The following is a 25,478-nucleotide window of genomic DNA, read 5'->3' on the forward strand; positions in this document are numbered from 1 at the left end:
TGGCCAACAAATCATCAACTTAATGACGCACATATATTCCCAGTTCATGTGTTTGTGAAGCAACCACAACTGAACATTTGCATCACTAGTTGAACAAAGACCAATATTAAAGAGTGTCTTGGTCTGTCTATTCTAGATTATAAAACTCCCAGGGAATATTTAGGGTGCAAATGGAATACTCTTGAAATGCTTATTACCTTGCCTAATATTATTCTGCTACACAAATGCATATTCCCAGCACACACAGAGCCACTAAAGAGGCTCTAAATAAAAAGCCCAAAACTATGGTCATAAAAAAATTATGATAGTTTATTTTTAGGTTACATATACTAAAGATAACTAAACAAATGGCAACAATTTTACCACTGGATTTTGAAACAAACGGAGGACCTTTCAGTGTATCAAGAGAGAAAGAACAGATTTGGTATATAGGGAATTCTCCTTATATCAGGTGCAGGAATCAATACAGAATAACTGCTTGCACAAATGTTGTTTTTTTATTTTTTTATGTTATTAGTCTATTTTTCTCTGCACACAGACAACATTCAGTTTGTCACTATTACAAAAAAACCCTATCACAATATTTAAAAGCTCCTCAGACACCACACACAAGGGATAACAGAAAAAAAAAACACTTGATTACCTAAAAATCTATATGGGAGCAGGTTGACTCAAATCCTTGTGAAGCAAAATGACAGGATTTGCTCATATGATTTCTCTAATTTATTTATTTTAGGACTCCACATCAGTTACATCTCTTCTGCAATACATTCTATGTCACACAATCTGTATCTTGGAAGAGTCATAAAATAAATGTTTTGACTGGAAAATGGCTACTTAAAATTCTTACAAAGCTTAGAACTGAACATTAGCCCATTTTATTTCTTGTATTCTCTTTTCTGAAACACAGAGAAAAAAAAATACCTATATACCTATCTAGATACTATACCTTGCCAATCCCAAGTTCCTGATAGCTAAGATAGCCTGATGGAAGATTAGCTGATACAGGAATGTGCTGCTCATTTGTCACTACTCTCCCATCTTTTAATAATGGAAGCCAAGAATAGCCAACTACAAGAAACAAAAGGGAATTAATATTTTACATACATTATGTATTTTTTAATTAAAGGCCTATATGAGAGCTTCAGTGGCCTCCTCTCTATTTACAGCATATACACGGTTACATGGTTTCTGGTTTACAAAGACCCAACTTGTTGAACAAAGAATATAAACATAGATAAAAATATTAAAAAATAATGTATTGTCAGCTTCAAGTAAAAAATTGTAAAATATTTTAATTTGCTTGACACTCAAAAGAAGTCATAATTCTTAAAAAAAATGAAATTAAGGACAAATATTTCACATAGCAAATTATTTTTTCCACTATAATATTACAGAATTACCTGCATCAATGCAACAGGTATCCAGTATACCAGCTAAATGCACTTTTTGAAATCTGCTAAACCATTATTAAGAGTAAAAAGGGTCAACAAGCCAAACCTTGTGTTTCAATGACATCTTTCCTCTTGGTACTGCCTTTGCTTGAATTATCACAGCTGACATGGTAGAATGTGAAAAACAAATGATGTTTTCCATGTAGCTGTGTGGGCAATTCTATTTTAATCTGAAAGGCAGATAAACATCAGCTTCAGTGATTTTTGTGAAGAAAAAGTCTTCAATCATGCAGAGGCACATCATACTAGTTAATGTACAACAAGCATGCAGTTGTCCACTCTGATCTGAGAACAACACTTGGTTTCAATGAGATTAGAAGAAAGATTTAAGAATGCTGTCATACAATGTGTAGGGTTTACATTAATTATGTAGAAGTAATAGTTTGAAAGATAATGGCAGGGTCTGATTTTAATGTTTTTGCAAAGCCAACATGAAAATAAATAAATAAATCAAGGACCAAAAAAGTTTAATTTAATTTTCATAAATGTAAAAGTGAATGAAGCAATAAGCATAATTAATAATACTACAGTCAACACTGTATTTTCAATTACAATTAGAGCTTGAGTTCAATTTAAATTAAATAAAACGTTAAAGAAACTTCTGAAGTTAAGAAATTAAATACATAATACACTTTACCCCTCTCCCCAAATGGGCACATCATCTCCACATTAGTCTGTTTTGCTATCTGTGAAACTTGTAAAAATACATACTGAAAGCCAGTAAAAGTGAAGTCTCAATTAGAATTGCTTACCTCATCATAAAACTCTGGATTTTGGTGGTGATGTAAAACATTGGCAAATGCATTTCTTGTAAACACTGGTCCACCTGGTCTACCATAGATACACTAAAAATCAGGAGAGGGGAAAAAATGGTGCTTTATCAGTCTTAAACTTATATTCCTCCTTGTTGCCAAGAGTATAAAGTATTTTATTTGTTCTTACATTATCTCCTTTAAAAATAAAGTTTTGCAATGCAATTTTTTATAGCTCATGGCACATATTAATCAAGTTTTAGACTCTTTTTACTATCAGAAAATATGGTGGATATTGTGCTAAAACTCAAAGTATTAAAAAAAATTAATCTTGCATTAATATCCTTTGGACTGTGGGAGGTGGACAAGTGCACTGTATTAAAATAAGTTTGAACGCTTATACTAAAATTGAATATTTTAAAAACAAATTGGAGAAATTTAAAACGAAAAATGGAAAGCGAAGAAATGTTCATTTGCTCAAAGATTAGGCTCAGTTAAAAAGAGGCCACTTTACCAGTAACTGCTGTTCAAGAGTACCTCTGTGCATTCACACTTATGGGATTTGCTATCCCTTGTTGATGGGCAGATGGAAGGCCAGAGCACTAAATTTAAATCCCAGTAATGAGGTGGTTCTCTCACTGGGGTAAAAGCTTTAGTGAGTCCTTTTAGGAATCTGGCTACTGTAGGAGGAGAAAGTATTGTTTCTCCCTGTTCTGACTGGTAATGTGGTGAGATAGCAGCCAGGTGCACATTTTAGAGAGACTAATGAGAATTCCTGAAATTGAGATGTATACTGCTCTTGTGTAGTGTAGCTAGCATTGTGTGTTTTCCCTCAAGAGACTGAATTTCCCCTGTTCCCGAGTATGGAAGTGGCTAATTATTGAACCAGCCAATTTTGCAGCAGTGTTCTATGTAGGCAGGCATATATATAGTGTGGCACATGTCATGATTGCCATGACAGCCAACAGCCTAAGGAATAACTTTGTAGGTTGATTCACGTAGGCTCTTAGGCTGGTGTTTTCTGGATGCCGAGGAATCTCTCCTTTCCTTTGCTTGGACTAATCCACCACTGTCCATTAAACATGATTCTTTGAAAAGGAGATAGAGTAGACTTTTCCCAGTTTAACTGCAGGCCTTTGGTGATGAATGGATTGCATGTTTTAAATATGATTCGGTCATTCCCTATTGTGATTTGTCTCGTATTAAAGAGGGAGAATGGCTGGCCCAGTACTAAGTGTCCTAGCCTGAGACTTGGAGACCTGGATTCAATTATCATTTTCACCACAGACTTCTTGTGTGACCTTGGGCAAGTCACTTTGTCTCTCTCTGCCTCACTTCCATATCTTTAAAATAGGGATAATACTCTTTCCCTAACTCAGGGGGACGTTCTGAGGATAAATAATTGTAAGATTGTGAGGTGCCTAAATATTACAGTAATGGAAGCCACAATGTACCTAGTCATAGATAAAGAAAGACATGTGATCCCTGGCATCTTAAGTGGGCAGCTACCACAGCCAGGCACTTTGTGACGACCTTTAGATCTATGTACAAGCTGAAAAAGGAGTATCGTGTATTGAAATGTTTGTTTCCAATGCTGAAACTCAGGTATCTGAACGGCTTTTTTCTGATGGTCACATGCAAATAAGCATCGATCAAGTGAGACTCACATACCAGTCTCCTTGAGAGGAGGGAATGGTTGGTTAGCATTTTAAACAGACATCTTGACGTATCCGTTCAGGTTTCTGAGATTCAGACAAGGTCTGAGACCATTCACTGTCTTAGGCTTTGTCTACACTATATACTTTTGTTATCAAAAGGCAGATTTTGCCGACAAAACAATGGAGTTGTACACACTACAATGCTCCTCCTGCCAACAAAACTCTCCTGTTTTGCCAACAAAATAAAACCACCTCGACAAGAGGCATAGAGCTTTTTGCAGGAAAGTTAGATTGACAAAGTGTCAGTGTAGACACTGTGTTGGTTGTAACTGGCCTCCAGGAGGTATCCTGCAATGCCCACCATGACCAGAGCTGTTTTGAACTCTGCTGCCCTGCACCCAGCTACACAGGCATGCACCCCTCCTTTCAAAGCTTCAGGAAGTGTTGAAATTCCTCAGCATGCAGAGCTCACACAGCTACTGCCCAGCTGAGCATGCAGCTCTGGGCAGCAAGCACACTCCTGCCTGGACTACAGAGGAGGGGGTGGGAAAACTCAGATGGAATCACAGAATCAGAACATTAACACAGAATCCTGCTCTCCCGGGCACTAGAACTGCAGTGGCAGACAGGCAGGCAGGGCAGGCTGCTGCTGGGGGGGGGAGAGAAGAGGGCGAGACTCATGCTGTGCTGTACAGAGCCAGGGAGGGAGATGGAGGCTGATGTCAGCGTGTCCTCCTTCCTGCACCCCACCCTGCCGTCGTGTACTGGTCTCCCCTGAGCTGGGGTGTGGAGGGGACAGGGGCACAATAGCTGTCTGTGCACCAGCTTCTGCCTTAGGATTGGTTGCTTCCAGCTGCTGTCTGAACTTGAAGAGACAGCATGCCGACACACTCACTCTTCCCCGACACACACACTTCCCCAACAATCACTGTCTCTGTTTCTCTCACACACACACTCCCTGTCACACACGCTGCCGTCTCCCCACACTTCTGTAGGCTTCTCGTATTAGTGTTCAGCAGTGTCAGTTTGGTCATACTACCAAGCACTACTTTAAAAAGTGATTTAAAATGTGTTACTTTTTGGACACACAGAGCAATCATTACAAGGCTCATAGTACAGTGCAAACAAACAATGCCAGGCTCAGCACACTACAGCAACACACATGACTGTGGCTCAGTGTTAATATGTTCCTTCAAGGCATCCCTCAGCCAGATAGCCCCACATTGAGCTCCTTTTATAGACTTGTGTTCATAATGCACAGCACAATACTGAACAGCAGTGCAGGAGCCATGCTTTCTGACAGAGATGGCTGGGTTGCAGGTTACCAGGGCAGTTGTAAAGTGTCTGGCAATCCAGTAGGATGCCCATGGAACAATGGGTTTGAGAAACCTTCATCATGTGATGCTGTACCTGCAAACCCTTCCCAAAGCACCCTGCGTCCAGTTGCACAGTGGGATAGCTACCCACAGTACACTGTTCTCTGTGTCAATGCAAGAGCTGCTATTGTGGATGTGCTCCACCAACACAAAGCATATAGTGTGGACATGCAACAGCAGTTTAATTACAGCGGTGGCTATACACCAGTGTAACTTGCGTTGACAAAACTCAGTAGTGTAGACAAGGACTTTGGAACCAGGAAATACCTAGAATAGAAGCCCTTCCCCTGATGTTCATAAAAGGACATATGGTTCCTTTTGAGAAGAGGGAGTCCACTTCATCCCACAGGACTTCCTTGTGAGAAGTGTCCCCGAAGAGGTTCAGGGAAGGAGGACTGGCAGAGAACCGGATGGCATATCTGCCGTGAATGTTCTCTAAAACCCAGTAAATGCAAGTGGTCGTGCACAAGGCAGTGTTAAACTAGGACAGACAGAACTCAAAAGGAGGGGGATGGAAAGAAGAGGACTCAGGAAAACTAACTCTGCTCTCAACTGCAACATTAAACCTGCTTTTTGGTGACAGAGAAGGTGGACTGTAAAGAAACACGTTTGCTTTTTTTGTTTCGGTTTCCTTTAAAGGGGGGGTGGGGCAACTTTCATCCTTTTGAATAATTAATCTACTTTTTTGCTGAAAAGACCTTGCCCTTCAAACAGAAGGTCCTTGATCTTACTCTGTGCCTCCAAAGTGATCCCCAATGAATGTATCCAAGAATACCTATGTAGGGAAGTTTCTGTGGCATGGCTATGGAACAGGCATTGAGTTGTCATAGGCTGTCCTAACAGTGCATCAAACCACTATGCAACCCTCTGTGACCAGATCTTGCTGCTTGCTTTTACTTGTCTGGTAGAGCTTCCAACATGGGGTTAATGGCAACCTGGAGGGCATAATGGTACTTGGCCACCACACTTGGAAACTTTCATGCAAAGAGAATCTGACTAGTAGGTCTTGCATCCAAAGGCATCTCAGCCTGCTACCCTCTCTGTTGGTAGAAATGGAATGGGAGGTTCAAAACTAAAACAACTAGGGAGTTTGGGGTTGGGTGACTTTTCAAGAAATGGAAACCATTGGCTGCAACGGGATACATCTTGTGTGCTTTCCTGGAGACTGCCAGAGAAGACTGGAGGTGTAAGCCCTGGGTCAGAGACATTAACTTGCATTTAGACTTGGAGGATATAAAAGAGGGGATGAGGAAGCTCTGCCACTATTGTCTCTGTAGGTAGCTGGACACTATTTCCCTTCCTCCTGAGATACTCCTGGAACTGTTTGTACTCCATCAGGTGGAGATATAGCAGAGGCATCAATAGGACCACGAGGAGAACTGTGGCATTGTTTGTGTCCCCAAGGACTTTTCCAATCATCTAGGGGACCACATCAAGTGGGTCCAAATCAACCTGCACATCAGCCACTGGTGGGGCATGTCAGGTGGAGGTAGGAGAGAATGTTGGTGAGGGATCAGCTTCCTCAGTTCTGAGATTGGTACAGAAGGCTGTGACAATGTTGTGAGCAAATAATGGCAGGACTGATGGGGCATCTCCCACAGCACGAGGTTCAGACAGCTTGCGTATTTCAGATTCAATAAGCACCTGACTACCCTCTTGAATATAATCTCATATTATTAACTGGAGAGAACCTTGTATAAAGGTCCCTCCAAAGATCTGGTATCTGTGGGAAGGCTGCAGGGGCCAAACCCCTTGGAGTCCCCCAGGTGCTGAAATCAACATGCCTCTCAAATCCACCCCAAATGGCACTAAGGGTGTCCCTGTACCAATCCTGCAGTGAGGTGACCCTATGGGGAGGATTGGGTGATGGTTCCAGACAAGATGAGGAATAATCTGCAGTAATGGAGTTATTATTTGGACTGCAGCATGTAAACAGGGAAAAGGTCCTAGGGATTTCCAGTAAAGTGAACCCTTCTGAGATCCACAGTGATCGCATCTGCACTGGCAGCTCTGGTACCAAGAGCTACTGATGATGCTGCTCCAGCACAGTCACCATAGAAAGGACCTGCACTGGGGAGCTGATCAGGAGGAAAGAATGTGCTTCTTTTTCTCTTCCTTCACACCTCCTCAGTGCCAGAATGATGCTTCTTTTCCTTACTTTTCAAGTAGGATTCTCTGGAGATAGTATTTGTGTTGGGCTCTGAAGAGAGGGTCCGTGCTGGAGACATTTTAAGAACCACATTTTAAGGCCTACATTTTAAAAAGGAACTAGTGGTTTTGGGTGCCTCAATTTCTTGATGCCCAACTTTTAGTCACCTTGATTTTCAGATGACAGGTGCTCTACACTTGCTTAAAATCAAGTCTCCTAAAGGCTTCTTAAGTTGGGCACTCAAAAACTGACACACCCAAATTCATTAGTCACTTCTGAAAATTTAGGTCTAAAGAATTTCTGGAATGGTACATAGCTGCTCTCCCATTTTATTTAGCAACAGAAACAATGTTTTATTATTACAGTTTATTGTACATCAAAATATGTACTGCTAAATGATTTAAAATATAGAGTGAAAGCCCCATTCAGAAAGCCTATTGTTAGTGAGAAGCAGTTAAGGAAGGATTATAATTTTTTCCTCTTTATGGAACTGTAGCAATTATCATTCACTTTTAGCCCTGCCTAACACCAGAAAACCAGCATTAGGCTCTCTCAGGCAGCTTTCTCCCTATTCCACTGTGGCAGTCAGTCAGCCAGGCCTAGTCAGGAAGCCAAATACACTTGAGTCAGTCAATGTTCTAAAGCTTTGCCTCGTGAGTAGGAGCAAACCACCCCACACCGCAACAGGCTTCTTCTGTGGAAGCTTCATTCAGGTGAGGATAGAAATAAAAAGACCAGTGGGAATATTTTCACCAAGACTGGCCAATAGCAGGGGTTAGTGGCTCTGCCCATTACCTTTCAGAGATAAGCAAGTCATCTCCAGGACAATCCAACTGCCACAGAGAAGGAAGAACAAAGATCCCAACTCTAATCCTTGTGTAGGTCCACAATGTGTTACTTCTAAACCAGTAAATCTTAATGTTTTTCTTCTATTAGATACCAAAATCACATACAAACCTTTAAAGGCAGAGAATCTTCCTCATCCGAATCTTTGAACTCAATGCATACTGCAATATTTCTAGCCTAAAACAATATTAAAAAAAAAAAAAAAAACATTTATTCAGAACCATCATCATAGAAACAGAATATATATTTGGTCATTAATATCTGACTAGAACTGCAGTCCACAACAAGAGTTTAGTATTTTCCTTACACTCACCTTTGCAAATGACTTTTGACTGTCATATTTCAGGTGCTTTGGATAAACATAAAGGTGATTGTTGTAGATGGTGAAAGGCTGAGAATGTTTTGGAATACAGGGAACAAATTCCTCCACTTCGAACGTTACTACTGTCTTGGGACTGTTTTCAAACTGTTTCATGGGAATGTATGATGAGTTAACATAATCTGAAAATAGATTAAAAACAATAAAAAATTTGAAGTAAAAAAGCTTATTCAACTATTTAATAATGCTTATCAATACTTACTAGAAAAATCTGGAGAGACATCATCAATTGTTATGTCTAGATTTCCTAAAATAACTGGCAGCTTGGCCATCTTTTCAGGTCTGTAAACAGAAACAATAAAAAAGGACAGGTCAGTTGCCAAAATCTATCAGAAATACAGAAGAAAAAAAGCAATATCCCAACATTCCAACACACATACATACCTACATTCTACCCTTTGTGATGCTACAGAACACTTTGACAACAGAGTAACAAGCACTGCACGACAAAGCTAAACACCTTGTTATGTTTGAACTAAACACAAGTTTTGCCTTATGAGACAGAAGGTGTTCAGCTGTCGTGCATCCATAACTGTTGCTCTTCAAGATGTGTTGCTCATGTCCATTCCATTCTAGGTGCGCACACGCCCACGTGCACAGTCGTCAGACTTTTGCCTTAGCGGTATCCTTAGCAGTGCCACCTTGAGTCCTGCACTCATGCATTGGAATATTAGGCGCTGCCGATCCTACGCCCTCTCAGTTCCTTTTTGCTGGCAACTCCAACAGAGGGTCAGGAGGGCGGGTAATGGAATGGACATGAGCAACACATCTCGAAGAACAGTTACGAAAGGTAGGTAACTGTTTTTTCTTCAAGTGCTTGCTCATAACGATTCCATTCTAGGTGGCTCACAAGCAGTATCCTCAGAGGTGGGCTTGGAGTTCATGGTTGTGCGGCTTGCAACACTGCTCTACTAAAACCAGCATCATTCCGGGCCTGCTAGATAAGCATGTAATAGGATGTGAACGTGTGGATGGACAACCAGGTGGCTGCCTTATAGATGTCCTGGATAGGCACTTGGGTTGGAAAGCTGTATAAGAGGTTGAATGGATGGTCACGATCGCCAGAGGTGGCACCCTTGCCTGTTCATAGCAGTAGCGAATGCAGGCAGTGATCCAAGAAGAAATTATTTGAGCGGACACTGGATGACCTTTCATCCTGTTGGCCACCGCGACGAACAATTGCATCGACTTGCGGATGGCTTGGTCCTTTGAATGTAGAAGGCTAGTGCCCTCCTGATGTCTAGGGAATGCAACCTATGCTGCTCCTCCGATTTATGTGGCTTTGGGAAAAAAGACAGGTAAGTAAATGTCCTAGTCTGTAAGAAACTGAGACCACCTTGGACAGGAAAGCCAGGTGTGGCCGCAGCTGGACCTTGTCTTTGTAAAAAAGACTGTATAGGGCAGTTCCGAGGTAAACGCTCTGATCTCAGAGACCCGGCAGGCAGATGTTATTGCAACCAAAAACGCAACCTTCCAGGAAAGGAGGAGAGCAGGAAACCAGAGGCTTGAAGGGGGCGGTCCTGTGAGCCATGACAGCACAAAATTCAGGTCCCATGGAGGGACGGGATCCCTGACATACAGATAAAAGGCGCTCAAGGCCCTTGAGGAACCTGGCAGTCATGTCCTGGGCAAAAACCGACCTGCCCTTGAGCAGCAGATGGAAGGTCGAGATAGCGGACAAGTGGACTTGGAGCTTGATATACAAAAGGTAGTCCAGGATTAACTGCAGCAAGGCCTGCTGGGGCCGAATGCCTTTATCGGAGGTCCAACAAGCGAACTGCTTCCAATGTGGCCAGGTAGGTAGCTAGCTTTGGTGGAGGGCTTTCTGCTGCCCAACAGGACCTGTTGGACACCCACCAAGCACCTTCGCATTTAACCATGCAGCAGCCAAGCCATCAGGTGCGGTGCTGCCAGGTTCAGATGCAGAACTCCCGGATGACTGGAAAAAGACAAATAGAGTGCCCACATTTTAAAAAGGGAAGAAAGAGAACCTGGGGAACTACAGACCAGTCGGCCTCACTTCAGTCCTTGGCAAAATCATGGAGCAGGCCCTTAAGGAATCCATTTTGAAGCACTTGGAGGAGAGGAAGGTGATCAGGAACAGTCAACATGGATTCACCAAGGGTAAGTCATGCCTGACCAACCTGATTGCCTTCTATGATGAGATAACTGGCTCTGTGGATATGGGGAAAGCAGTGGATGTGATATATCTTGACTTTAGAAAAGCTTTTGATATGGTCTCCCACAGTATTCTTGCCAGCAAGTTAAAGAAGTATGGATTGGATGAATGGACTATAAGGTGGATAGAAAGCTGGCTAGATTGTTGGGCTCAACAGGTAGTGATCAATGGTTCGATGTCTAGTTGGCAGCCAGTATCAAGCGGAGTGCCCCAGGGGTTGGTCCTGGGGCCCGTTTTGTTCATCTTTATTAATTATCTGGATGATGGGATGAATTGCACCCTCAGCAAATTCGCAGATGATATTAAGCTGCGGGGAGAGGTAGATACGCTGGAGAGTAAGGATAGGGTCCAGAGTGACCTAGACAAATTGGAGGATTGGGCCAAAAAAAATCTGATGAGGTTCAACAAGGACAAGTGCAGAGTCCTGCACTTAGGAAGGAAGAATCCCATGCACCGCTACAGGCTGGGGACTGACTGGCTAAGCAGCAGTTTTGCAGAAAAGGACCTGGGGATTACAGTAGACGAGAAGCTGGATATGAGTCAACAGTGTGCCCTTGTTGCCAAGAAGGCCAACGGCCTATTGGGCTGCATTAGTAGGAGCATTGCCAGCAGATTGAGGGAAGTGATCATTCCCCTCTATTCGGTATTGATGAGGCTTCATCTGGAGTACTGTGTCCAGTTTTGGGCCCCACACTACAAGAAGGATGTGGAAAAGTTGGAAAGAGTCCAGCGGAGGGCAACAAAAATGATTAGGGGGCTGGAGCACATGATTTATGAGGAGAGGCTGACGGAACTGGGATTATTTAGTCTGCAGAAGAGAAGAATGAGGGGAGATTTGATAGCAGCCTTCAACTACCTGAAAGGGGGTCCCAAGAGGATGGAGCTACACTGTTCTCAGTGGTGGCAGATGACAGAACAAGAAGCAATGGTCTCAAGTTGCAGTGGGGGAGGTCTAGGTTGGATATTAGGAAACACTATTTCACTAGGAGGGTGGTGAATGGGACTGGAATGGGTTACCTAGGGAAGTGGTGGAATCTCTATCCTTAGAGGTTTTTAAGGCCTGGTTTGACAAAGCACTGGCTGGGATGATTTAGTTGGTGTTGGTCCTGCTTTGAGCAGGGGGTTGGACTACATGACCTCCTGAGGTCTCTTCCAACCCTAATATTCTATGATTCTAAGACTGCCATGGTTTTGTGACAGCAGACCCAACCGGAGCGGTGCCTGTAATGGACCTGCCACCGAGAGGTCCAGCAGCGTGCCGAACCAGCATTGGTGCGGCCAAGCCAGAGCTATAAGGATCACCTTTGCCTGTCCTGTTTGATCTTCACGAGAACTCTGCGGATCAACGGAATGGGGGGTGGGGAGAGGAGGTGTACATTAGAGCCCCTGACCACGGGAGCAGGAAAGCGTCCAACAGGGATCCTCTGTCGAACCCCTGAAAGAAGCAGAAAAAGTGGCATTTCCTGTTCTATCTGGACACGAACAGATCCACAAGGGGAGTACCTCTCCTCTGGAATATGATACAGACCACCTCTGGGTGGAGAGACCACTCATGATGAGATGGGAAGGTCCTCCTGAGGCGATATGCCAAGGCATTCCTGGCCCCAGGGAAGGTGTGTGGCTATGAGATGGATGTCGTGTTGTACACAGAAGTCCCATAGCCTGAGGGCTTCTTGGCGAAGGGCAGGCAATCTGGCTCCATCTTGCAGGATGTAGCTCGAAGATATTATGTTGAGGACCCAATGGTCCTGTCAGCTGCGACCAGGTCGACCACAAAAAGTGCAGGTGATTGAGAAAAGAGCAGGTGGGGAAGATCCTGGGAAGTGACTGGGGAGCCATCCTCAGGCACATCCTCAAAATGCCCATTTCTGGCTTCCTTTGCCCCTGGAAGAACCAAGACAGAGGAATGGGAAGATGAAGAGTTCTGCCGCTTAAACCTTTGTCTCTGTCCTTCTTCCTGTAGCAGCTGGATTGGGGGACACCCCAGGACCTCGATGGAGGCAGAGGATACAGAACAAGAAGCAATGGTCTCAAGTTGGAACGGCTTTCTAGACTGCTGAGGGGTGTGTAGACCCAAGGAATGGAGGGTGGCATGGGAATCTTTGAGGCCATGGAGCTGTGCATCAGTCAGCTCTTAGAAGAGCCCTGCTCCCTCAAATGGGAGGTCCTTAAGAGTAGCCTGCACCTCCTGGGACAGCCTGGAGGACTGCAGTCAGGAGCTGTGCCTCATGACCACTGCAGAGGTGACTACCCTGGCCGCCGAGTCCGTAGTGTCCCAGGCCACCTGGAGGACAACTCTCGCCACCACTTTGCCCTCTTCCACTAAGGTGAACTCTTGGGCTCGGTCCATTGGGAGGCCCTCCTTAACTTGCTGATGGAGTCCCACGGGTTGAAGTTGTACCTGCCTAGCAGGGTGTGATGGTTAGACACCCAAACTTGCAGCGGGCTGTCAAATAAATTTTCCTGCCAAACAAGTACAGCCTCTTGGCGTATTTATTTTTCAGTGTGCCACTCGCCTGTGCCTTTCGTAAATGACTGACACGACCAGGTATCCCGCTGGAGGATGGGTATACAGGTATTTGAATCCCTTTGCCGGAACATAGTACTTCTTTTCTGCCTTCTTGGAGGTACGTGGAATGGAAGGGGGGGTCTGCCACAAAGACTCAGCAATTTTTAGGACCCCTGGGTGGACAGGCAATGCAACTCGGGCCAGGGTGGAGGACGGTACAACATTAAAGAGGTCATTGGACTCCTCCACTAGCTCCTTGACCTCCAAGTCCAGGTCAGCAGCCACCTTTTTGAGTAAGGCCTAGTGCTCCTTGAAGTCGTTGGGGCAGCTGCTTGTTTGCAAGAGGCCCACCACTGGGGACGACAGAGACTACTGCACTGCAGGGGGAGGGTCGGCTTCTCCTTGCTTGTCTGGGGACAGCTCCTTGGGCATCGGGGCCTGCTGCACGTCGGATTCGTCACCGTGCTCTGACTCTGGTGCCAGGGGCAGTTTGTCCGATGTGGCCTCGGAGGAACGGTGGGAGTATAACAGGTACATCCCACAAGTTCCAGTACTGTCACTGAGCGGGCCACTGCCCCTGCCTCCCCGCTGTCGCAACCGCACCAGTCTCACGGACCAGTGGTGATTCACCTTTTATAGGTGAGGGGCTGTACCCATCAGCAGCTTGGACGCATGTCCCCTGGAATGGTGGTTGAAGCATGAAGGGACATATGAATCTTTAGCACATCTGGCACGTAAATATCTTGCGATGCCAACTACAACAGTCCTATGAGAACATCTGTTCTCTCTTTCAGGTGACATTGTAAACAAGTAGGAAGCATAATCTCCTGTAAATGTAAAAAAACTTCTTTGTCTGAGTGATTGGCTGAACAAGAAGTAGGACTGAGTGGACTTGTACATAATTCTACATTTGTAAGTTCAGTTTTCATGATAAAGAGATTGCACTACAGTACTTGTATTAGGTGAATTGAAAAATACTATTTGTTTTTTTACAGCGCAAATACTTGTAATCAAATAATAAATATAAAGCGGAGCACCGTACACTTTGTGTTCTGTGTTGTAATTAAAATCAATATATTTGAAAATATAGAACATCCAAAAATTTAAACAAATGGTATTCTATTACTATGTAATCGCGATTAATGTTTTTAATCGCTTGACAGCCCTAATTTAAATGCATCATAAGAAAGGAACAGTTGCTTTAATTTATGTTAATGATGAAAGATATTAAATTTTTGCAATATTAAGAAATTATATACTCACTTCCTGAAATCTGCTAGCAACTTAAGCATGTCTTCATTTGAGAGTTTATTACTGTCTTGTCTGTAGAGAGCAGAAAATCTTGCATTTTTGTCCAGGGTTCCTGATGCATCTTTAAACAATGTCCTGAAAGTCAAATTCTCTCTTTAAAATTTGGTAACAAGAGGATAAGGTAAAGAAACTATTTAGACTGTATCACACTCTATGTGAAGCATTTAATATTCTTAAAATTGCACCCAAGTGAATTTCACCATATTCATAGCTAATATTTTAATAAGCAGAACAAGGACAATTTACTTTTTAAAAAAGCAAGAAAAAAAATTTTGGCAGTGAAAAAAAGTTGGTAAAATTAAATTATTTTTATGGTTAGGTGTTACAATCATCTACAATACCCATTCCACCAAAAAACAGAAACTTAAGTCTTGTTTGCCAAAAATCTATGACTGGGATATGACAGAGTTTAGAAAGGGCCATACTGAAATAACCAAGAAAGAACAGATCCCACAAATAGGAAGTTGAATTTTGACAAATGAGACACTTCTATTTTGTAGGAAACTGTTTTAAATAATCAGCAGAAAATGTAGTGAATGACAGGAATTGCATCCTTTACCTAGCTGCCCAGGCAAATGGCATTCTATATTGTCCTAGTCTCTGACATGCCTGCTTAGCATTCTTCAACACTTTCTGTGCAACCTGCAAATAATAATATATAGGAGTTGAAGATGCATAAAAAATAAACAAGTCTATGCTCAGACCAAGTAGAAAACAATTCTTAAAAGATTTTAACTTTTATCAGTATTACTAAATTCATGAGAAGTGGTAACAAAAAGAATTAAACAAAACACAAATTCTTTAATAGTTCCTTACGGTATTAGCAGGACCTGCCATTCTCTGTGATTCCACAGGTGAAAAGGACCTAATCTGCTGACTCTTTGAAGGCACCTGTTTCATTCTGTAAGAAAACACTACCACTTCAGGCCCACTTGATCTTTGCCTTCTCTGACTGCATTTCTGTAGTACCTTTAATAGTGCCTTCTACTGGATACGCTACATAGATGCAGTCAAAGGTCTAGATGAGGAAGGCAGAGTAGAAGTCGACCTGTAGTTTACTTCAGACTGGAGAAGAGGTCTTGGGGCTATGCCTCTCTCCTTCCACCTCTTACTTACAGAGAGCAAATGTTTCTTCTGCTCTCTCACTGTCAAAATACTCAGCAGTATGTTTTGTCTGATTCTGTAGCAAGGAAACATATTTTGTGATTTGGATACCTTTTGTCTTTTAGAACTATATTGTTGACATCTCTGCAGCATCTGCCATATAGAGGAAGGAGTTTTTTTGTTATTGTTTGTTAATTTGTAAGTGTCCAAATGTTTATAGTCATCACTAGACTGCAAGAAAATGACAAGTGAAACAGAATGAAATAGGATTTTATGCAAAGCAGAAATGGGCCTTAAGATCCCACCAAATTCTATAAGGCCTTGAGTGTAACATACTAAATGTGGGCATATTGACTAGATAGATATGCATTGGAGAGCCCAACGTTTCATATGGTGTATGTCCCTACACATAAAAAGTTAACAGAAGGTTAGATTTGCAAAGTCAAGCACTCAAAAGTTAGATGATGACAGCAGAATTAACACTGCCTGTGCAATTTAATTTGGCTTTTTTTTTTTTTTTTTTCTTAAATAGACATCTCACCCATCATTACATATGAAGTCTGTGGAAGAACCAGGAACAGAACCCAACTCTACTGCATCCCAGTCCAGTTTCTTTTAGAAACCCTCACTGCTATATTTATTTTCCATTCTATATGTTGAAAAATATTATAATTTATATTATAGTAGTCCCTAGAAATCTCAGGCATGGACCAGAACCAAATTGTGCTACACATTATAAAAACACTAAAAAAGGAAAAAGAAAAAAGACAGACCCTACCCCAGAGAGTGTAAGACAAGACGCAACAGATGGAAAGAGACAGATCAATGGGAAAGTACAAGGAAACAATAAGAAAATATCGGCCAGCATGACAAGCAGCGATCTCACCACACCAGCAGACAAGTTTTTGGAAGGCCTCAAGGCAAAGTAGAATTTTAAGGAGGGTTTTGAAGGAGGATAATGAATTAGGTTTGTGGATGTTTACAGGGAGCAAATCTCAAGCCTGCGGGGCAGTGTTGGAGAAAACACAAAGGTGTTTGTTTTTGAAAATTTATCAAGTGGGTGATTGAGATGTCTGTTTCCTTTCCCCTTCCTGCCCCCTTTCCTTTCGCCACTGCAGCTTTTCCCCGCTGCCCATTCATTTACTTTTGTCTTTTGTTCTGTTCTCTCCTTAATTTGGGAGGAAAAATGTCATAAAATATAAATTTTAAAAAGTGGGTGATGGAAGCGGACTTCATGGGCCCGCTGGAGGCAGGAGTCAACCTTTGGAGAGAGAGAGATAAAAGGTAAGGCGGGGATAGGCCAGGAAGGGCCTTGAAAGTGAAGACAAGTTGCTTATATTTTATATAACAGAGAAGAGGGAACCATTGAAGGGGTACATCAACAGGGCTGATGTGGTCAAAGCTATGGACTTGGAAAATTTGCTTCTACGCAGTATTCTGAATGGTTATGAGCGGGACAAGATTGCATTTGTCAAAGCCAAAAATAAGGATGTTGAAGTAATCAAGATATGAGATGATGAGTGTGTGGATGGTCACACAAGGCTGTATCTTAGGCTATGTCTACACAGCACACCACTTTCGGTGACGTGTACTGTACATGTAGCTATACATGTCAGAGAAAAGCTTCAGCTGCTACCCACTGCCAGAGCCTTTTACTGCGGCAAGGAGCCTTTTCCCCGCTGCTTCCACCTGCCAGCCTTTCCTCGATACTGGAGTCTTTCCTTGAGCAGAGAAGGGCTGCAAAAGGGAGCTGAGAGCCTTTCGCCACTGCCCCTGCAACTTTTCTCTGCTGCCTCCCCCACCCTAGCCAGAGCCTTTCCCCGTGGCATGGGAGGGCTCTAGCAGCAGGGAACTAGCAGAGTCTTTCCCTTTAGCAGGGAAGGGCTCCAGTGGCAGAGTTGCCAAGCCTTTCCCCATGGTGGAGGAAGGGCTCCAGCAGTGGAAAGCTGCCAGAGCCTTTCTCCTCTGAATCCCCACTGCTGGAGTCTTACCATGTGGCAGGGAAGGGCTCTAGCACAGGGGAGGAAGCGATATATGAAGATGTCTTGGATGATCAGACTTTTTATGAGATGGAGTGGGTGAATGAATGAGGCAGGGATCCTGTAAAATAAATAGCATGAGACCACATAATCAAAGCTTGTATTATTATGAACATACACAAGGAACAAGGTGAAATTAAAGTTGCACAGGTAACTTTAATTATTAAATTTCCTCATTTCTGAGTGTTTGACTTGGAACCATAGCTTTCTTTTAACTGAGTTTTGAGAGTGCAATTTCCTAGATTATTTGTTTAATGAAGACAACAAATCCCATCACATGGCCCCCACATGGGTCATCAGCAAGGCTTGAATCCAGTACCTTTAGATATGTAGCAGACCTCTACCACTTGAACTAAAATAGTAGCTGGTAGCAGTAGTAGGCTGCTATCTTCTGTGGATCACCAACTAGAGAGGGTTACAACATACACTCTGCCAAATATAAAGCTATTTGCTAGACAGCAAAGGAATGTTGACTGAGGCATCCTGAGTTCTAGTGGTTACACACAGATCAGTCAAGCAAATAGATTGGCAACATTCATTGTGACAGGCAGTGTGCCTTGGAGGAGACTTGCATACCTCATATTAGAGACAACTCTTTTCCCAGCTCTGCCACTGTGACCTTATGCAACTTCTCAGTTACCCCATCCGTAAAATACGGACAATTGCATTTGTATCTTAGGAGACTGGCAAACATGAGGCCTTCATCAATAACAAGTCTATGCACTTCATAACCCTTTACACTAATTGGGAAGAACTGAGCAAGAACTAATGATTTTGCTCCAGCCAACACACCTTCTCCTAGGCGAAAGAGTCTGCTGGTTTTGTTTTCCCTGTCAGAAGCACTAACTCTGTGGGGCATGGACACATGCTCAATGAAGCTGATGTATAAGGTGGTCTGTGAGAGATGGAAAAATTGATTTTGTTTCATTTTGCTGAAAAAATTTAACCTGGAGCAGAGAGCAAGAATAGAAAAATTTCAGCCCAAACAGTTAAACTTATATAGTGTTACATAAGCAACTGAAAATGGGGTTATAATGAAACATATGGTAGGCAACCCTAACAAGTGTTGCTACCAGTTCCATCTATAATAAAGGACAACATGATTCTTGCTCTAGTGCTGGGTACCAAATCAAGAGAAGGAATACTGCAGGCCAAATTAAGTCTACTTCCTGGCTGAGGGCCTTGTAAATAAAGGCCACCAAAAATAAGTCTGATTTTTTTTTTTAAGTCTTTCTTTGACTATTAGTCAGAATATGCTTTAGAAATTATTTTGAAGAATTATTTATTTTTATTATTTTGGGGAAGTTCTATGGCTTGTGTTATACAGAAGGTCAGACTAGATAATTGCAATGGTCCATTTTCTGGATCTGGATCTATGAATCAATGGCTTCCTAGATTGTAAAGCTGCCTGTTACTAATGACAAAGATTAAAATGCTGCTTACAAAACACATATAATTTAGTTTGATATATGCTCAGATGGTCTGAAACATATAATGCTCATTAAGGTGAATGCAAGAATCTTTATATTAACTCTTAACAGGGATCATTATTTGTCTGTTGAATACTATACTCTGAAGCTTCCCTCTTTCCTGTTATATTTTGCACTGTAGAAAATAGGAAAAATAGTTCAACAGTAGCTGACTGGAGCTGTAACAGATATGTTTATGTCTTGCAACCTTCTGGCCTGTGACAAAGTACCAGACATTTTTAGTTACTGCAGTTGAAACTCTTGTTTTATTACTTCAACTTCTGACAAGCAATAGCAACTAAAAAGACAAATAGCAAAAATAGCTTCTTAAATGGTGCATTTCAGAAGACAAACATGTGAATGCGTATTGTCTGCATGATGGAATCTAATTGGACAAAAAATGTTTAATATGTAAATATATAGAGGATTTAAGCCAGTATAGTGGTTCTAAAATAGAATAACCAAAACATGTAAATAAGTCACAAAGCAGTAAAGAATCTGACTAGGTATACAAAAAGTTAAACATAGGGGAACAGATTTGTTCATGTGTATGTAAAAACACATTTAGGTTTGTGAAACCCTAGAGTTTTGCCTATACTTCTGAAAGTCTGTCCCATCCTATATGTTCCAAATGCTCAAAAAAATCAAACTTTTATTTTTGAAGTTGTATGACTATTATTTTGTAAAATCTCTTTAATGACCATGTAAAAGTCTACAAAAAGCACTGTATACAAACAAATTTTTACAGTATACAAGCTAATCTCAACTTTTTAAAAGCAATATGAAAAAAATTATCTATGACACTTTAATTAAAGCCATCAGACAACTAAAAAAGAAACTGTGCCATACAAAATTAATCTAAAAGTTTTGGCCATCCAAAAAGTAGAACCCAACTTTTTTTAGCTATAACACTACAAATACAGAATAATTTTGTCTAAGCATTTTACCAACACACTTTTTAAAAAATACAGTACCTTAGAAGAATCTGAACTTTTCATATATGGCTCAGCACAATGTGTAACACTTCCCTGTAGTACTTTTTCGATTCTTGCCACAAGAAATATATCAGGATGTGGACATGTAACTGAGAATATTACCTAAAAATAAATATATATATATATATTTACACACACATATTATATATTTACAAGTTCTTTTTTTTTAAATCTACACCCAGTGGGAAAGCTATTTGAAATGTGTCAGATAACCCACTGCTCTTGTTCTGAATCAGAACTTTATATTGTTTCTCCTTACCTGTTTAGGATATTGCAAGATAGACTCATGGATAATATCTTGAGCCCTGTGTAAGTTATCACCACTGGCATTCATCAGTTGCTGTGTCGCATTAGATATCATGTGCCTCACCGAGACATGGTTCAAGTCGACATGGAAATCTGCTGAAATCTTCCGATTGTTTTTAATATCAAACAATGACAATGTGACAAAAAAAGGTTCTACCTAGACATTAAAAAGTGTGAAAAAGGTTATGACCTGCATCCCCAAAAGATTATCTGCAAATACAGATGTGTATTGACATTCAAATGCAAAGGAAATAGGTCTACTGTACTGCTGTAAATCAGTTACAAAGAAGAACCAGCATTCTTTGACTATTATATCCATGACATAAAATACAGTGAAGAAATAAGAACAGGAGTACTTGTGGCACCTTAGAGACTAACAAATTTATTAGAGCATAAGCTTTCGTGGACTACAGCCCACTTCTTCGGATGCATATGCATAAATTTGTTAGTCTCTAAGGTGCCACAAGTACTCCTGTTCTTTTTGCGGATACAGACTAACACGGCTGCTACAGTGAAGAAATAAAACACTTTCATTAACAGCACGAAAGAAGCAGCTACAAAAGCTTTACAAAGGATTCATGCTTTCTTTTTCGTTTTAATGGATTAATCAGCAGCAAAAAAAACGAAACTTCTTCCTAACAGTATCTGAGATTTATTGGTCTGAAGTGCATTGTCAACTAATGCCAATATTAAGAGATTAACTACTATGTATCTGATACATAAAGGCAAAGTATTTACATAAAGAATTTACATTTGTTGTTGGTCCTTCTTCATTTTCAGCGACACAGCTTTGCAGATTGAAAGATAAGTCATTACACTTCACTAGAATCTTTTTCCCAAATTTCTCTTCAAATGGCTTCACTTCTGGTTCAATACCCGAAAAGTCAAGTTTCTTAAAAGGAAACAAAAATGAAAACTGTTTATGTTGTACCTTGTAAAACAAGAAACACATTGATTATTTTAAAATGTCAAACCTGTGCATCTGGATCCAAGACAAAAAGTTTAACTCTGCTTTCACTTTTGAATTTCATTTCTGCATCTCTGGAACTCTGCCAAAAATAAGAAAGTCACAGTTTTATATTTATTATTTAAACATTATGATCAAATGAAAGTTGTCTTAAACATTGTTAATATTCTACAATTTTTGTTGTAACCTATTAAGTTTTAATCCATGGGATTTTCCCCCCATTAAACTGAGCTTTAAAGTTTACCATATCCGCTTTAAGCATTATACCATAAAGTATGAACTTGTGGCCACTTATGGTCCTCCAGCCCTCCTAATATAGAACAGTACATATGTCAAAGAAAGATGCTTTGTATAATTTGATGCCTTGTATAAATGTTGACAAAAATTATTGGTCCTCTGTAGCTCTCATAGTATTTTTCATTCTTAAATCACTCTAACAAAGGTGCTTTACACAAACAAAAAAATATCGTTACATGTAGGTTAAAGTTCAGAACTATACTAAGGCCACTAGATCACTCAGGAAGCCACAGGCTAACTATGTTAGGAATCACAGTCATAGCAAATTCCTAAACCTCCAATTGCCAAAAGTGGTTTTCCTCTGGGTGGCAGGAAAAATAACACCACCTACGGATGACTGTGTTTAGCTGAGTACTGACATCACTCCTTTGAGTGTCTCATCACTTGTATGGGATTTATGGGTTCCTACTCATCAACCCCAAAACTAGAGCAAGTCAGAATAAAATAGCATGTGACAAAAAATGATAAATTTAGTTTACCTTCATTATAAGAGAGTGCATTTAAATAGATATTTTACCATTTTTTAAAGTCAGTTGGCAAACATGCACCTCAGCTAGTAGGCAAGTGGCTGCATACAGCCAAAATTACCTTTGCAGTATAGCTAGTACTTTACAATTGTAGCCATCCAAAAAGGGATATGTAATCTTAATCCAGGTCTACATTTTATTTTATTTTTTAAAAAGTAAAGACTACATTTTAAGAGAGGTTGTTTTGGGCATCACACCTCAACCTCCTATTCATGACTACACAGATTACCTCCACTCCCACCTGCAATCCCATTATATCCCTTTGACAACTATAACTGTTGCTTAAATAAATTTTGCATACAATTTTATATTGTGGTAGCCTTCATGAGACTGGGGCCCCATTATGCTAAGCACTATACAAAGACAGAAAAATTACAGTCTCTACCCTAAAGAGTTTATCATCTTAAAAAGAGAGAGAGATGTCATAACTAAGACTACGATTTTGTCATGGAGGTCATGGAAGTCACAGAATCTGTGACTTCCAGAGACCTCTGTGACATTTTCACTTCAGCCCCAGGGTGGCGGGGTATGAGCTGTCAGCTGATGGGTTCCCCCTACAACTCCCAGCTGCTACAGGCGGTGGGAACCCCCTCCCCATCAGCCCCGAGCCGATGCCCCACAGCCCCCAGCTGCTACTGCGGGAGGTGGAGCCATCCCCCGCCCGCACCTGCAACCTCCAGCTGCTGCTGTGGAAGGCAGACCCCACACACATACAGCCTCACGCGTTGAGGGGGATCCTGCAGCTCCCAGCCACCCCTGTGGGTGGCAGGGAGACCCTGCAGCTCCCAGCCGTCACAGGCAGACGCCACAGCTCCAAGCTGCTGCCAGCTGCAGGGAGGACCCCACGCTCTCAGCCATTGTGAGTGGGGGGAACCCTGGACCCTCCTTCCTCCCCATTCTGTCAGTTATTTTTTAATAAAAAAGTCAGGGACAGGTCACGGTCTTCCATGCACTTTTGATTATTGCACGAGACCTGTCCATGACTTTTACTAAAAATAACCATGATAAAATCTTAGCCTTAATCAAACCACTGGGGAAAAAAGTTCTGGCACCAGTGCATGTGGTGAGCACACACACCTAACATGGAATGGACATGAGCAAGCACTCGGAGAACTTTTCTTTGTCGGGATGCCTACAAAAAAACCTGGTAACAACTAAAATGCTGGTGTTCTGAGACCACAGTGTATCATGCTGACCAATATTGTCTCATTGTTTCCTTTAACTCCCCTGTTTGTATGTATCCATTTGTTGTCTCTTGCCTTATACTTAGATTGTAAGGTCTTTGGGGTAGGGACTGTTTTTTTTATTGGGTTTGTACAGAGCCTAGCACAATGGGGTCCTGGTCCATGACTGAGGCTCTGAGGCACTACAATAATACAAATAACAGCGCTTTTATAGGCTTACATGAAATGGAGGATTCTGATGCTTTCCCTACAGATAGAAAAAGGGGAGATAGGGAAGAGCTCTGGGGGAAAGATCAAGAACTCAGTTCTGAGAATGTTAAGTTTCAGTAGATAGTTTGAAATAGAATGAAATTATCAAAGACAGTCCACAATGTTATAGTTGATGAAGGGAAGCAGGTCCAGAATAGGCAAGTAAATTTGATAGTCCATCATAAAGATGGTGGTCTAAACCATGTTTGCAAATGAGATTACCCACACAAAAAAAGGGTTTAGAGGGAGAAGAGAAATGGAGCTAAGGATGGAGCCCAAGGAATCCACACCAAAAGAGGAAGAGGAAATGATGACCCAAACAATCAGATTCTGAAGGAGCGATCCAAGAGGTAGAAGGGAAACAAGAAGAGGATGGAGTCAACAAAACCCAGGCACGAAACAATTTCAAGTGGAGGAGCAAGATCAACTGTGTCAAAGGCAGCCAAATAGGCCAAGAAGGGTGTATTGATTTAAATCAAACCAATTTAAATCACAGACTTTAATCATGATTTAAATAAGCAAGCAGAAACCTTGATTTAAATAATCAATTTTAATCATGCTTTGCGTTTGTATTTTTAGTTGTTTTCTTGGCTCTCATTGATAGGTAATGATTAAAACAAGTTGGTTTACAACTAAAATATAGCCTTACATTTGGTGCTTTTATTTCCCACTAATCAGGAGGATACAGTATATCTATACCCATTTATTTAAGCAACTATATACATTATTTACATTTATTCTTAATTTTCACTTTATTTTATTATGTTAGAAAATGATGAATGATGAATTTCTTATTTACTATATTATTATTAATTTTTTACTTGTGATTTCTGCCCAGCTGTTTGGATGGAAATGCAAATTCAATTAAAAATGCACAAAAACAGGATTTCTGTGTTTTTAATTAAATAAAAGCTACCTTAAATGTGCTGGATACACGAGAAAAAAGTTTATAGGAAAGTTTATCAAAACATGTTTTGCATTGAAAACAAATTGATTTATTAAACAGAGGAAGTATTATCTGCAGTTAATTAATGGAACTGGTTGTTTGTGGTTACCATGACCTTCAAAATTCTAGATCTGGTAGATTTCAACCTTTCACCCCTAGTTTGTATTGTAAAAGGAAAGCAAGCTTACCTACCATTTCAACTCCAAATTGATTTATTAACTTTGAATGAACTAGTCATTGAAGTGAACTACTTGAATAAACTGAAATGAAGAAAACAGTCTCTTTGCATCTGCAGAAGAGGCTACTGCTGTCAAAAGCTGGTTTAACAGTCTGACTTTCTTTAAGCATTGGCAAACATATACTGTTTAATATTTTTATATTTAAAATATTTTAATAATTTATAAGTAGTGTAGGCCTTAACATAAACTGTTAATTTTAAATTTAGTTTTAAATACTTGTTTTTTAAACAAATTTGCATTTAAATTTTAATTTAATTTAAAAAATCATCAATTTTTATCCACTCTGAGACCTGTGAAGATGAAGATGGAGTTACCAGCACTGAAATTTGGCCAGAAAGTGTTCATTACAAACCTTGACAAAACCTTCCTATTCCTTTCTGGGGATGAAAGGGGGTAAAAAAAAGCTGACAGTGTCTATTTTGGCTCTCCATTTTATCCCTCTTTGTTCTGTTTTTCTCAGTTGGAATGCAGGGAACAAACAGTTCCATGAGAACAGCCACCTCTCTGCAGACCACCAGCAAATATTCTGTAGACCACAGCTTG

General features: G+C 41.1%; 1 protein-coding gene across 13 annotated transcripts in view; it reads right to left on the bottom strand.

Annotated features, from left to right (window-relative positions):
* The window catches only part of DOCK9 (dedicator of cytokinesis 9), a 319,963-nt gene that overhangs the window by 143,565 nt on the left and 150,920 nt on the right, over positions 1-25,478 (bottom strand). For all 13 annotated transcript variants that reach the window (XM_054012624.1, XM_054012570.1, XM_054012629.1 and 10 more), the window contains exons 10-21: positions 21,501-21,575; positions 21,278-21,418; positions 20,480-20,683; positions 20,200-20,322; positions 15,173-15,255; positions 14,566-14,688; positions 8,817-8,896; positions 8,549-8,736; positions 8,347-8,412; positions 2,207-2,299; positions 1,501-1,624; positions 950-1,071 (exon numbers count right to left, since the gene is read on the bottom strand). In XM_054012624.1, the coding sequence (XP_053868599.1) occupies positions 950-1,071; positions 1,501-1,624; positions 2,207-2,299; positions 8,347-8,412; positions 8,549-8,736; positions 8,817-8,896; positions 14,566-14,688; positions 15,173-15,255; positions 20,200-20,322; positions 20,480-20,683; positions 21,278-21,418; positions 21,501-21,575 (1,422 nt within the window). The remainder of the gene's footprint in view (positions 1-949; positions 1,072-1,500; positions 1,625-2,206; positions 2,300-8,346; positions 8,413-8,548; positions 8,737-8,816; positions 8,897-14,565; positions 14,689-15,172; positions 15,256-20,199; positions 20,323-20,479; positions 20,684-21,277; positions 21,419-21,500; positions 21,576-25,478) is intronic.

Source organism: Malaclemys terrapin, chromosome 1, assembly GCF_027887155.1.
Source record: "Malaclemys terrapin pileata isolate rMalTer1 chromosome 1, rMalTer1.hap1, whole genome shotgun sequence".
Classification (NCBI taxonomy): Eukaryota; Metazoa; Chordata; order Testudines; family Emydidae; genus Malaclemys; species Malaclemys terrapin.